The sequence below is a fragment of the Danio rerio genome, chromosome 6 (assembly GCF_052040795.2).
Source record: "Danio rerio strain M-AB ecotype USA chromosome 6, GRCz13ab, whole genome shotgun sequence".
NCBI lineage: Eukaryota > Metazoa > Chordata > Actinopteri > Cypriniformes > Danionidae > Danio > Danio rerio.
The window spans coordinates 19,385,001-19,400,819 of record NC_141026.1 but is presented as its reverse complement, the minus strand read 5'-3'; the positions used below and the strand labels follow the sequence as shown (position 1 = coordinate 19,400,819).

General features: G+C 35.1%; 1 protein-coding gene across 5 annotated transcripts in view; it reads right to left on the bottom strand.

The window, feature by feature from the left end:
- stk11ip (serine/threonine kinase 11 interacting protein) overlaps positions 1–15,819 on the bottom strand; it is a 44,065-nt gene that overhangs the window by 20,658 nt on the left and 7,588 nt on the right. For 4 of the 5 annotated variants that reach the window (XR_015492903.2, XM_087256198.2, XM_087256196.2 and 1 more), the window contains exons 12-21: positions 15,374–15,535; positions 12,702–12,783; positions 10,765–11,202; positions 8,674–8,876; positions 8,468–8,578; positions 6,919–7,087; positions 2,433–2,593; positions 2,060–2,345; positions 1,639–1,739; positions 96–193 (exon numbers count right to left, since the gene is read on the bottom strand). Coding sequence is in view for 4 of the 5 variants with exons in the window: in XM_087256196.2 (XP_087112322.1) it covers positions 96–193; positions 1,639–1,739; positions 2,060–2,345; positions 2,433–2,593; positions 6,919–7,087; positions 8,468–8,578; positions 8,674–8,876; positions 10,765–11,202; positions 12,702–12,783; positions 15,374–15,535 (1,811 nt within the window). In the remaining variant the exon portion in view is untranslated. 5 annotated transcript variants of the gene reach the window in all.

Genomic DNA, 15,819 nt, shown 5'->3' with positions numbered 1-15,819 from the left:
ATTACGTTCACCCAACATTAGCATATTTAAAGATTTTAGTTGACAATACCTAGCTTCTGTTTTATAGCCTCCACTTAACTGAAAAAATAACTTACTCAGACTGTGAGGTGATTTCTAAGATGTAGATGTATTGGTCTGACACAACCATGAGGGAATGGAACTCCACTGCATCTCCAAACTTCACAATTGACATCTGAAAAAAGTGAAAACACAAAAATGGTAAAGGTAAGATTTTAAACAGAGCACTTACAAATTAAGCATTTACTTAACACATTCATTAATGATGGATAAAAACTCAAGCATATTTGGAACATAAACAAAAGAATGCATTGGTTAGTTTAATGGAATTAGGATTTTGAGTGTTATTAAAACATTAGAATTTAAACTTAACAAAAGGAGACTATTTATGAATTTTGAGAAATTAAAAGGCGAGTGTGAAGGGAGTGTGCCAAATCAAATGTAAATAAAATAATTGTGCTGTTCTGGGTTTCCTTGTTTTTTTGGAGAAAAACAAATGGTTAAGGCAGAAACACACCCTTGTGTTTGAAAAACGTACCCTAGACAGGATGAAAGTCTGATTATTGCCTGGATATGATCAACTATGATATATAGTGGAAAACAGAGGCTGATCTACCATTCCCTTAATAAGACCAAGGCATCACGCCATGGTACACTTGCTATTTACATGACAGACTTTGCAAGTGGAATAACTGAATGCTTCACTAGCGAGAAAACAGTTAAACCGACCATCTGCAGTGAGAGGATAAAGAACGACCCTCCTCCATTCGGCCTCTTTACACTATACTTTACTTTTACTCTTTACTCCTTTTCTTTTGTGGATAAAGAAAACGGTGTTGTACTTGTTCCACTGAAGACATCCATCAGCCAACATATTTAATTTAGTTTGTTAAGTGCAAAGATTTATTTCATAACTATTTCTAAATGCAGATCTAATTTACAGCAAACAAATTAATAAACAATAATAAAGAAGTGTGTTCAAAAAACTGAGTTATATCCGAACACATTGTTCTTATGCCCCATATGCTCTAAAACCCGACAGGTGGACAAATCTAAACTTGTTTTTAATAAAACAAATATAAATATGCTTATAATAAATAACACTAATAATAGTAATAATAATAATAATAATATATACAAAAGTAAATTGTCATGAATAAACTGAAAAAAGCCCCCTGAGATGAAAAAGGCATGGAGGCAGGTGTTTTTATATTTATGTAGAAAATAATCATTTTGGTAATATTTTCAGCTGGTGTATTGCGCTGTCTATTTCAGTTCCTCAAAGTAGCAATGCGCCAACAATGGGCCCCAACACACCTCCTTTATAGATCGGCACACCCATGAGTCCACAAAGTGGTGCAAATGGATTTGCTATTTAAACAACGGGCTGCAAAACCGGCAAATAAGGGTTGCGTTGGTTTGCAAACAGCAACAAATCTCACCAAACACATCATGCGCCTTATTGCAACAGGTGTATGATAGGGCCCTATATCTTTAAGACACTAAAGTTTATTGGTTGTGTTAATTTAACTCAAGCTCTTTCCAATTCTAATCTCCCTTTTAGTTAATAGTTAATGTTATTTTTCTAGTCAGTGTTATTGGTGGCTATGTTAAGAGTGCCTTCAAAAAGCAGCGAAGCTCCTCTTCTCCCCCAAACACTTCCACATCCAGGAATAGTTGAAGCCGATGATCCACAGCTTCTGAAAGCAGGTCAAACTGAGCTGAAAAGAAAAATAAAAACAGAGGAAAAAAATGACCTTCTATTCTGTAATTCCGGTCATGTTTACAAAACACTCCACTACAGTACTTAACTGACCATTCTAAAACAGGCCTAGCTTAGGCCAGTAACTATACAGTAGCAATTTCCAAAGATAGTTTTAATCCATCTTTTTTTGTTTGTTTGTTTGTTTGTATTTTTAAAGGCCTCAATGCTAATGTGTTCAGAAAATAATAAAATTATATACACCATCATGTAGGCTTTATATTTTGAGCCATAGCAGTTTCTTCCTATCTTCTTATTATCTTTTAATAGACCGCCTACCAGTGTTTGGTCCTCCGGTATACTTTGGTGACAGCAGTGCCTGCTTTTCATAGCTGTTGCAGCAGGATTTGTCAGCCAAGTTCTCCTTCATTCCCTCTGAGTCACTTTGCGCTTCTCCATCAGTTATGCTGAAGTTGATTAGTGGAGAGGTTCTCTGCTCAGCTTCATTCTGATTGGGAAAACAATTAGACAGAAAACTATGGGCTGTGTGAAAGTAAGCTCCCTCTGTAGAGGCCTCTGATTGCTGAGTCAAATGAAGTGGGCTCCCGTGGGATAGGACCAAACTCTGAAGGAATGAAGCAAATTAAGATTAATTAACAAATGAAGCAGTATACATGGACCAATATTAGTAATATTAAACAAACATAAATACCTGGACCTCGCTGTGCTGGAGATGGTCAGCATTATCCCGGTCATCAAAAGTAAAGTATCTCTCACCATTTTGTTCAAATGGTGTACTGGTGGAAGGAGTTGATTGGGCAGCTAACTGAACCACATGATCGCTATTGCACTCTGAGCAGATGACAGTGCACTCTGTAAAAAATCATCAGCCAGTCAATCACTATGACATATGTTAAGTCTAAAGCTTTTGATGTATCCAGACAATCTAATTCAGTTCAGTTATTAAAACAAGACTGAAGCTTAAAAGACAAATCAATATGACACACTCATGTCATTCAAGGTTAAACTCCTTACAGAACAGTCTTTGACAATACATTTTCTTTTTACTTTGGACTTATAAGAGCGTTAACGCTTTCAAAATAAACACCTTCACTGATCTCTCCCCCATGCAGAAACAATCATGTGTTTAGTCCAGATGATCTGCAGGACACCAAACAGACTGAAAACAGCTGAACAAATGTCCCAGAGCCTCCGGGGCGTGTCAAAGCATGTTTCAAAACTATGCAGTGCATGGAAAGACGAAATGTGTAACAAACCAATCATTAAAATCAAAACAGCTGAGAGTAAAAAAAAAAACATTCTACAATTAAAAGTTTTATACTGAAAATGGGTCAAATATTATATTCACTGGCTGCTTGATAGAGTCCCAAGCTCTCACACCCAACAATTGGCAACCTTTCAGTATTCAGGCAATTCTTTACTGGCATATTTTATCCAGGTTCTATCATGCTCCAACAAGATGATTAAACAGTCATGATAAGTTTGATTCATGTTTTTTTCCCCTAGAGGTGCCGCCATGGTACTAACGAGCATCAATTATCTAGTATAGTCTAAGGTTGTCATGGTACTATAAATTTAGGCCACCATACTATACTCGCTGAAGTATCATGATATCAGGTAGTATTGCGATACTGTATTAATACATAAATCAAATCTTTGAAAAGCAAATTGTCACAAATACTATATTTTATATGTTATAGTTAGTGGTGGGCTGTTATCGGCATTAATGTGCTTTGTTGACGCAAGACTCTTATTGGGCAATAAAATAAATATCGCCGTTAATCTATTCTCTAATAATAAATATTGAAAAATAAATAAAAAATATCAAATAATTAAATATCGCTGTTAATTTATTCTCAAAGTTGGATTGGAAGCTGGGTCTATTCTACGCAAGCTATGATGACTTTCACCTTGATATTTTAGCGTAGATGTATACCTGGCCGAATCGCACTGTTGGTGGCGAGAACGAGTCTTCAAACCTGTGTGTATTCCTGCTGTGAAATTACTACATCAAACGTGACGTGCAAACATGGATGCAGTTCGCTAGAGTAAATCTGATTAATCTTAGCTCCACCTCTAACTATCAGGCTCCTGTAGAGTTTATGTGTTCAAATAAAGCATACAAATAAAAATGAACCGGGTGCTTTTTAAAATGAATGGCGGTGATTGAAAGTCAAACTGGTGAGCCGTCTGACAAAAAAGTGCCCTACTGACTAAAATCAGCAGGATGCCTTTCTGGATCTTTCACTTACTTCGAAGACACTACTGACTATGTTTACATGGACATATGTAATCTAGTTATTTGCCTTAATTTAATTAAGTTGTTTACGTGAAGTGCTTTCATGTAAGACTTTCTTGTAGTTTTTGGATGACTTTGAGGGTGAAACTGCAGTTCGACAGTTTCACCTTCACTCATGAACATTTCATTCATGGCGCTGTGACAAACTGAGTAATTAGACGTAAATGAGAAGTAAGGACTGGTGAAAGTGTATGGAATTTAATAACGCACGCTGAATGCAGAGAAAAAGCTTCCGCATTTTGCGATGTGTGTGTGTGTACAGTCCTTTGCTGACAACTAATATATGCATATTCCACGTCTTAATTCCATTTCTGTTTAGTTCAGTTATGACTTTAGTCGGATTAAGGTAATCAAAAATCGGCCTACAGTTCAAAATTTATGTTTAACTGTAAAAACAGTTACTAAACACAAGTACATCTTATTAAACATTATTTATTTTCATCACCAATTATCATAGTAGAACAATTTCTCAAGCAGTTTGTGATGCATTTTGGAAACAGGAGATGAGCCCCTGGTCTAATCTGCCACCTGGCTCGAGAAACACATTCTCAAAGACTTACTTTTAGTCATTAATTGGGTAGCACACATATTCTGAATGCCTTTGGCAGAATTCAAATGAGCCATTTTATTCTAGACTAATCTAGATTATTTACAAGATTACAGTGAGATTAATCTAGATAAAAAAATAATAATTTATGCCCACCTATAGTTATAATACAGAAATTTAACTTAAAATTCCTTTATTATTGAAAACCTATAATTTGTAGCTATTTTGTATCTGCACATTTTCATTTTTTTGCCGTGGCAATTGTAGCTAATCATATTAACAGGAACAAAACTGAACTGATTTAGATGTGTGTTTGAAGCATCAGAAAATGTGCAATACCATAAACAGCACAAATACTACACATCTATTGATTATTTGCACAAATGTGTGAGCAGACTTTTTCACACGCAACATGAACTATTGTAGAATCGTTAATGATGATACTACCGTTTACAAACTACAGAGGCACCACCAGTATTTTGGAGCCATAGTATCGCATAGCAACCAAAGTACAGGTATACCGTGCAACCCTAGAACAGTCAACCTGCATATTGAAATACTGTGTTTAATTGCAGTAATGGTTACGACTGTATTAGATACAGGGTTAATACACATTTTCACTACTTAAATTCCATGATTTTTCCTTGACTTTTCCTGGGCATTCAAGCTAATTTTCTTGACTTAATGTTTAATGTAATGTCTATGTATACATGGTAAATAATAATAAAAAACAATGCATGTTTAAATGTATTATGGCATATCATAAAACACACAACAATCTATTTAGTTTGAATAAATTTTTTATATATATATTTTATGTAAGATTTATTTAGATAATGCTTACACATGGCGGTTCATTCCCGCTGTGCCACATCTAAAATTGAGACTAAGCCCAAGAAAAATGAATTAATAAATTAATTTATACACAGCAATTATGATGTGAGACCATGTTTTTGGCCGAAGACAGAAAAGAAGTAAAAACAACTGACCTATATTCAAGTTTACAGATATTTGTTAAACTAATTTCCATGACTTTTCCAAAACTTTGTGGGCTTTTCTTTTTTCCAAAACTTTTCCAGGCCTCAAAAATGTCAAACTTCAATGACTTTTCCAGGTTTTTCATGACCGTACATGGTTTCCGCTACATTCATTCTTCCATGGTGGGGTGCCACGCCAAAATTCATCCCGCCATGGCTACATTACAGCTTTTCATTCAAAACATTCAGTCATGTTTAGTTTTTTTAAATAGCGGGTGATGATCGCACCAAAACGTATTAAAAGGTAAGTGAATTTTAACAGCGCAAACTTTTCTGTAACCGTTGTAGTGCTGTGTGTTATTTGTTTAACCCTTTGAGGTCACTTGCTAACTGGCTGACCAGCCTGATCTCACGAGGAAACGTTAGTATTTAACGTTTTGTCAGTTTAGTGGCTAATTAAAATGTACGTTTTTAAAGAAAGAGGCGTGGCACCCAACCCCACCCCTAACCGTCATTGGGTAAAGAGCAAATCGTACTAAATTTTACGAATTAGATTGTACAAATTTATACAAATTAGCCACTAAATCAAAAAGTTATGAATTGCCATGAGATTGCGTTGGACTGACAGGTGCGTGATGCGTGAGACCAGCAAACACGAGGTATAGCCTAGCCGTTTCACTTTACTTCAGGACGCATTAATACCACTCTTTAGGTCTATTGGAGACATTCTTAAATATTCTTATAAATCTAATAAATTTTGGAGACATACTTGATACATAAACGCACTAAATCGCACTTCAGCAACATTTATTTGACAGCGCACAAGAAGATCTGCGCTTGAGCAGCGTATATTTGAGGAGGTATGCAAGAAGTTTTGTGTACAAGCAGAGGAAACCGGCACGCAAGCAAAGAGATTTGCATGCTCGTAGGCTATTACATAAATGTGATCTCGACTTGTAATACTGCACTCAAGACATTTGTCGTTGAAATAACACCACAGGCAGTTGGTAGATCTGTGTAAAAAAGACCTGCCGCCACAGCTAGAAAAAATCCTAGAGGAAATGCTGCCGTATGAACCCTGTAAATAATTGATTGTACCATGGTGGCAATTGCAGTGAGGAAACCAGCATGCATTTCACAAAAAAAACAACTATAGTGTATTTTTAAGTTCCGTTGTTCACACCAGAGTTAAACAGAGTATGCAACAATAGTTAGCTAATGATACATTTGGGAATCAAATCACAGAATGATTCGAATTGTTGCAACACATTTAACGAAAAGTGTTTTGCAAGGTGCATGTGGTTGTACATTTCCCTGGAATTAAAGAAGAAAAAAAGCTCTTCTGAAGCCTTACTGTTATTTCCTTGCTCATCCAGGTGGTTAAGGCTGTTGTCTGACTCATTGGCCGGCTGGCAGAATTCAGCTTGACACTTCAGGCACTGCAGCCAAATGGTCTCTGGTCTCTCATCATCCACCTGCTGCTTGTTTTCTTCCACAACTCTTAAGAGAACTTCTGCCAATACCTGAGGAGTCAAAATATTGAACTATTTAACCATGGAATTGGATGCTATTGTGTTGGAATGTGTCAAAACAGATTTTTTAAAAAGCATGCGTTTTTGTTATTTGTAGATTTGGTAACATCAATCATTTCAAATACTGCAAAGGTTTAGGTCAGGGCTTGACATTAACACCCGCTAACCCGCCAAATGCGGGTTAATTTCAGCTGTGGTGGGTAAGACAGCCACCTCCACTAGCCACTTTGACCGGTTGAAAATATTTTTTAAATTGTAGTTTTCCTTAAACAAGGTTCAACAATAAGGATGACCCAATATGCGTGCAATGGCGATCTTAGAATCAAGAAGTAGCACAACCGACAAAAATAATTGTGTTCGCGCGAGCAAAAGAAAGCAGGTGAATACTGAATAAGAGGATGATCACTGATGCTAACAGTTGATTTGATGCGCGCGTCTGTTTAAAACAAGTGCGCGCTCCCATTTCCTTGCGTGAAGCAACTGTGCCTAGAAACACAACTGGTGTGACTGCTTCTCTTTCAAATAGACTAGACAAAAATTTATGCTCATGCACCCACCGTCTTGCTGCTTTCAAGAGCTCTAGATTTGTCTTTTTGTAAGAAGCACCGGTTACTTTCGCTAACCATTATTTAAACATTTGCTCATGCTCATTGAGCAAGCTCATACACAACACACAAAAAGTGAAATTAATGAGGAGGCATGTTGACATAACACAAAATCTAAATCAAGAAATTTTAGCATGTCAAAGTCATATTTATGCACAAAAAATATATTTTCCCAACAACAGAATTGTGGTTAGAAAAACTGCAGAGTGGCCAGTAATGTTAAAAAAACTACTAGCCACAGTGGCTGGTGATGAAAAAAGTTAATGCTAAGCCCTGGTTTAGATAGTACAATTTGAGAAATAGCAACCAAGCAACTTGTAATTGGTGTTTAACCAATCAGGAAATAAATAATTGAATTTAATTAAAAGGGATGAATCAAATTAAAATAAAAAAATTGCTGTTTGAGTGAGATGCTAATGGTCAAATCCACTTCACTTATTAATGCTAAGCTAAAAGTGTTCCCACCAGACCAGGATATCAGCTGAATGGATTAAAATGGTAAAACGAAACTGTTTTATTATAGGGGACTTATAAAATGTGCTTACGTCTAAAAAATGTGGAGTGTTTCTTAAAAATGTTAAATATTTTTCCAAATGACAACATAATTCATTAATATTGTTATATAATACACATATATTAAATGTAATAATAAAATATCACAATATGCATTTTGCACCCCTACTTGAAATGTTTTCATTCTACCATTAAGTCCCATGTACTTGTTGATTATGAATGATTGTGATGAATAATGAATGCTCCTCCTGACCTGTAACGATTCCTGAGGCTTGTCATCCAGCATTATGTAACAACGTTTACGCCTCTCACGACTAATGTAGCGAAAATGGAGCTCCACGGATGGTTGAGTCTCATTCACCTTCTGTAAGATTTAAAAAGAGATTAAAACAGACAAAAACGCTTACATGATAATGTAATCATCTTATAGATTCATATAAGTAAAACATGTCATCTGACCTCCACTGTGCAGAGAGCCTCAGTGGTCACCACATCTCGCAGACTGTCTAGTTCCACTCGTGTTTTAACACACCCCTGGTGCATATCCACCTCCAGCAGGTGGCCCTGCCGCACTCGTAGGAAGAGTGGTTCAGAGACTCTTTTCTGATCTGTCTCCAGATCCTCTGACAGCAGTCCCACCAGCATTGGCCTGCATAGGTCCACTGTTAAACAAAGTCCAACAGTGAAAAAAGGAAGGCTGTTTAATTAATGGTCATGCTATACTCACCTGGCTGTGGCAATTTACTAACCCAGCTGTTGTAATTTTATTTTTTTACAAACCAATAGAGATGTGTCAGTATTTTTGTATGCAAGTACAAGAGCCAATACTTCAAATATATCACTTATTGTTTTTCAAACTGTTAGTGTTACTTTATACTGGAAAGAATGTTAAAAACGCTGCTTTAAAAGTGCAACTTGCCAAGTTCATTTTAATTTGAAACAGGTAAACAGTCAAGCTACTATGCTACAAACAGAACATCCAAAATATTGGTATTGGTTAAACATTTCTGAAACAAATAAATTAATTGTTAATCATTTTGTATCAGTTGAAAATAGAAGTTATGTTGTTATTTTGTACAACAGTTAATGTCCTGTTATTAAATATTAGCATCCAATGAAACTTAAGAAATTTAAATAATAAGCAATCTCACTACAGAACCAACATATTAATATCAGTGCAATATCAGTAGAGTACTGGTCGGCATTACTGTTTCCTGTCCTGTCCTGTCCTGTCTATACTGTCTTATTTGCACTAAATTCATAGTCTTTTATTTATTTATTTATTTATTTTTATTTTAGTTTATCTTATCTTATTTCATTCCCATCCCTGCCCCATATTGCAAAATATCACATGGCTGAATCCGTTCAAACAGCTACTAAGACTGCATATGTTCTCTATTCTCGAACATAATGGGACGAGTTGTTGAAACAAACTAGCTTGGATCGATTTAAACTTTGACATCTAAAATGACAACTTTGACTTGCCATTCTCTTACCAGCAGTGACTCTAACAAGACCACAAGCAGATTTGCTGTTTACATGGCAGATTTTAAAGCATATGAGCACACTATCTATTGAACAAGCCAGTTTCCACCAAAGCCCTCTAAGGCAAAGAAGGCATGGGAGGAGGTAGCTTTTTTGTTTTTATGTAGACACTAGTAATATTTTACATTTTAATCCTTTATTTTTACATATTTAGACATATTTCAGTGCTGCTGTGAATCCCTGTGTGTGTAATTCAGCATTGTATATGTGTGTTTTGGACTTGCCTATAGTCACCTATCACTAGGGCCAGACGAATTTGCGAGTTTTTTGCCCTTTCTGCTGAGAAATGTGGTAAAAAATCTGCAGATTTATACGGAATTATTTTAGGAGTATCATAGGTAAAAACTTAATATATTAAATAAAAATTAATATTTTTTTTTACTTTTATTTAATTTTTACAATGCAAATCCAATTAGATCCACTTATTTGCTAAACAAATCAAGTATCTCTTATAATATATCTACTAAAGGACAGAAAATATTACTTTGCAAACTCTATTGTAAATAAACCATATGAACATTTTCATTTTACTATTATATCACAATAATATTAGTGAAATTATAATTAATAATTTAAAAACTGAATAAATATAAATGTACATACATTTACACAAGTAAACACATGGACTCGATGAGCTAAAAATCTGCAGATTTCTGCACGTGCATATTCCGTGTTACCTATTACTAATGTACTCTTTAAATAAATTAAAAATAAAAACTCTGCCATTGACATCAAACCAGCATTTAGTTGGTTAATAGCAATCTATTTCAGTTGCCTAAAAATAGCAACAAACTCAAAACTGACAATCATTCAATCAATCAAATAAAAAGTGCTTTAATGATCAAATGTAAATATAAAATCTAAACTACCATGAAAACTATTGGCTAACATGCTAGTAAAATTTGATCTCAGATGATATCATGACAGTATAAATAGATTTCACAGACATAATATTTGTCCACTATTCATCAGCATCAATAAACACCTGAGAAAAAGCAGACAAACCTCCTCTATCGTCCTCATCCTCCTCTGGTGGTGGTTGTGGGTCAGAGTAAGCATCAGTTGCAACCTGAGTGTAACCAAGACTTGTCTCAATCGTAGATTCAGTGTTCAGGGGACTGTGACCTGACCACTGCAGGGTGGACTCGGTCTCAGGCTGCACATCACTACTCTCCATCTCTTCTTTCGCCTCTTCCTCTTTCATTTCAGAGGACAGCAACGGAGGGGGGAGCAACACCAGACTGGTTGGAGGAGTGTGAGTTTTAAGCAGGGGAGATGGTGGTGTGCAGCGACCGTTGGTGTTCACTACAGTGTCTGCTTCTGGGAAAGATGGGATGACTGGAGTATCATGAAGATGATGCTGGTAGCGTAGCCAGTCTTCTCCCAACTGCTCTCGAAAACTGTCCATTCTCTCAATGTCCTCCTTATGAGGGAGAACAATATCTGAAAACAGCCAAGCATCTCATGTGAGTAAGACACTCACATTGGAAATGTATAATATTTGCACAATCATATCAATTTGATATGTTAACATTCATTGAAAATAATTTAATTTTGAGGAGGTAAAAGGATGGCTCACACGAACATTAAAATTCTTTTTATATAATTTATATATTTTCATATCATATTGTTCCGAGCATAAAAAATTAGGTGTACACTACCTGACAAAAGCTTTGGGAACAACAAATAATAACTTGACTTTTGGCTTATATGAAAGGCAAAGGCCTCTAGATTACACTTGTTCTACCAAAATAAAATATTATCATGCCTTGATTTATAATTATTTATATAGGACAGTAAGGTCTGACTTTGCCTAGACAAGTCATGTCACTTAACAGAAATAATGAAAAGAATAGAATATAAAGTCATGGTACAGGGTAAAAAGAATGAATGGACGACTGCATCGATACATCTCTGCAATGACTCAATGCAATAAAGTATTAATAAAGTCATTTGGAATGGCAAAGAGAGCGTTTCTGCAGGACTCCCAGAGTTCATCAAGGTTTTTTGGATTCATCTTATATGCCACCTCCTCCATCTTACCCCAGACACGCTCAATAATGTTCATGTCTAATGACTGGGCTGGCCAATCCTGGAGCACCTTGACCTTCTTTGCTTTCAGGAACTTTGATGTGCAGGTTGAAATATGAGAAGGAGCGCAATCCTGCTGAAGAATTTGCCCTCTCCTGTGGTTTGTAATGTAATGGGAGGCACAAACGTCTTGATCCCTCAGGCTGTTGATGTTGCCATCCGCTGCAGATTTCTCGCATGCCCCCATACTGAGTGTAACCCCAAACCATGATTTTTCCTTCACCAAACTTTACTGAATTCTGTGAGAATCTTGGGTCCAATGGGTCATCTGCAGTACTTGTGATGATTGGGGTGCAGTTCAACAGATGATTCAACAGAAAAAAAATCTACCTTCTCCCACTTTTCTAAACAATCAACTAGAAGTCAAGTTATTATTTGTTGCTCTTACAACAAGGATCGACGACAACACTTTTGTCAGGTAGTGTACACCTGACAGCCATTGTCAAGTTGCAATATCTGTCTACAACAGATGCAATAAACCAAACTACAATTATATTTGTAATTTTTTTTTCAGAAGTAGCACAAGTTGTAAACATGAGAAACAGAAAGGGACATCAGTTAACTTCGTGAATTTGGCATTTTTGTGCCATGGCACATCCAGTGTACACAGATTTACAGTATAAAATGGGTTATTTTGTCGTAGCATCATGTACAGTAACTTAATCAACTGTAGACACGATGGATTTCTGAAAAACTAATTCTAAAATCTACTCTGAGGGAATAAAATAAATAAAAATAGTCTTCTCTTATGCTCCACAGAACAGAAGAAGGTCATACTTTAATAGTCATAAGACATTTTTTTGAGTAATCCATTGTTTTGTAATTGTAATTGTGATCCTTGTTTTCATCACCTTGTACAGCAGACACGACTGTGATCTCATGGTCTGTGTCACTGGGCTCTGAAATACTGGCTCTCCTCACCTTCACCTTGTTCTGCAAATGACAAGAGTTAGTATCACAAATAAGAGCTTTTCTTAATCAATCAATCTATCAATCAATCAATCAAGAAATCAATCAATCAATCAATTCTTTTGTGACCATACACTAATAAAAACCAAAACAGAATCAGGTTAATTCTGCCTGCTTTTTCTTTCATACTTAGTCTTACTTACAGTTTCAGTGTCTAAATGATGATGTTTTAAATTAATAATAATAATAATAATAATAATAATAGTAATATTAATAATAATATGTGCTCTACCCATGCATATAAGCTCAAATTGTTTGTTCAAGGATCCATTCCCTCTAACCTCTCTTTTCTGAAGGTCAACTTAACCCTGATTAATCAAATGACCTAATCTGTTTGACTGGCCTATTGCTTGCTGCACAAGTCAGAAACAAAATAGCCTTCATGATTTCTGAGGTTCAGTCCTAGAAGTTCTTGTTTTTTGGTTCCTCCACAGCAAAATTATTTTAACAAGTATATTTCAGTGCAGAAAACAGTGTCTTCTAGACGTGTCGACAATGTTTACATGAACTCTTACAAACCTCAGCGACTACAGTGTTTGAGGGTGGATCAAAGTACATGTTTTCACAGGCAGCCAATAAAGATTATAGGCCAGCATTAAGAAAAAAAGCTATTTATTATGCATAGGCCTGTCACAATAATCAATATATCGATTTATTGCACAACACATGGACATATCCTAAACCTTTTTTTTTTTTTTTTTGGTGATGCAATATATATCTCCCATACATAAAAAAACTACTCTAGCAACATTTTAGCTGATTGTGCAATCTCTCTATGTCTTTTGGGGTGTCAGTATGGGTAAAGAAAAACAATATAGTATTGATTATAAATTACTTTATTTTCATGAGGGTGCATCACAACTGAAAATAGGTCTGGAAGCAGATATTGCAGCCTCTGTTACGTTTTACTTTGCTCTTTTTGTTCTCATATTTTTTAATAATTATTTGTTTAGGACATACCTTTTCACATTCTGATTCTAAAGCCTCATTATTAAATTTTTTAAATGACTATAATTAAATGAAATGTACTTAAGAATAAAAGTCAATTGGCCCTATCATACACCCGGTGCAATGTGGCACAAGGCGCGACGAAATTGTTGTTTTCTTGTTTCAGCTTGGCGCAAGAGTCATTTTGACGTTTTGCGCAACGCTGTTTAAATAGCAAATTCATTTAGGCGTTCTGGTCTAAAAAGGGAGGCGTGTAGGCGCATTGCTGGCGTGTGGCTATTTTGAGAAACTATAAAAGTCTGTTTTATAGACCAGAACAAAGCCGGTCTAAAGTCCAGCGTAAATATCTTTAAATATTAAAAATTATTTAAATATTAAGAATATATATATAGAATGTAATAAGGATATATATATATATATATATATATATATATATATATATATATATATATATATATATATATATATATATATATATATATATATATATATATATATATATAGAATATAAATATAAAGAATTAAAATATTACAAAACATAATATTTTCTAGCCTACATAAATATAAAAACCATACTTTCATGCCTTCTTCCTCTCAGGGGGCTTTTTCAGTTTATTCGTGACATTTTGCTTTTGTATAATGTTATTATTATTAGTAGTATTATTTATTATATCCATATTTATATTTGTTTTATTAAAAACAAGCTTAGAGTTGCCGACCTGTCAGGTTTTAGAACATATGGGGCACAGCATGTGTATTTGGATATAACTCTTTTTTTGAGCACACTTCGTTATTATTGTTCATTTATTTGTTTGCTGGAAATTAGAACTGAATTTAGAATTAGTTTTGAAACAAATCTTTGCGCTTAACAAATGAAATTAATTATTTATAGGCTAATTTATGTCTGTGCGTACAAGGTTTCCTTATCCACGAGAGCGAAAGTGAAAGTAGATAACAAAGAGGCCTCATCTCTCATTCTCACGCTGCAGATGCTCTGTTTAACTTTTTTCTTGCTAGTGAAACGTTCAGTTTTTTCACTTACAAAGTCCGTCAAGTAAATAGCAAATGTGATATAGCGCGATGCAACTGACTCTTAAAGGGAATGGGAGATGAGACTCTGATTAGTTTATTTTCAAAACGCACCTATAACTCATTAAGAAAACAAGCTCTACACTTTTAGACCATGCGCCATGGCGCAAAGCAGATTTTTCCATCCTTATAATGGCAAAAGTGGATTCTGACATGCCCTTAATGGGCTTGCGCCCTGCGCTTTGCACCTGGATCGTCAAAATAGAGCCCAATGTGTTCTTTGAAAGAGTCTACTTGCATTTTGATGCTATTATAGTATTGCTCTGACATTATATAATGAGGGGCATAAAATTATCTTGAAATGAAAATAATATTGTTTATCACAATTTATTTTGTGATAAACTATTTTTTTTATATAACAAAAAAAATATATATTGTGACAGGCCTATTTATGATTTTTGAAAAACTGACATTTTACATGCACACATTTGTGTTACCTCTACATGAAGGTAATGCTCAAAACTAGGCTGTTTAATTGTATACAAAACATGTGGGCAGGTTTTAGACATGAACTTACTTTTTGTTTCTTTTTTCGAACTCTGGTTGCTCCTGAAACAGACAGACTGTCAGTCATGTCCCCTCCACCACTGGACACATCCTGCCCATCTTGGTCTTGTGCCATAGCAACTAAAGAAGTATGGGACAGCTGGCCAACCAACTGTCCGGGTTTAGGTATTAGCTGTTGGAAGGAAAATGCAAATAAATCATAGAACAAGAGCTGCAAATATATATATATATATATATATATTAAAAAGTTGGTCCAATGCTACACTGTAAATTTTAAAAGATAATCCTTATTTTTGCATTATTATTATTATTAAAAAAGCATAAGTCATATACAATTTAAGTTTACAGCAAGTTTGTTGTTATATAAGTATATTACTCATAAACACTTTTAACAGATTATAAAATTTAATAACTCCCTACCATAGATCAAAATATCCTTAACATTATGAATGTTGT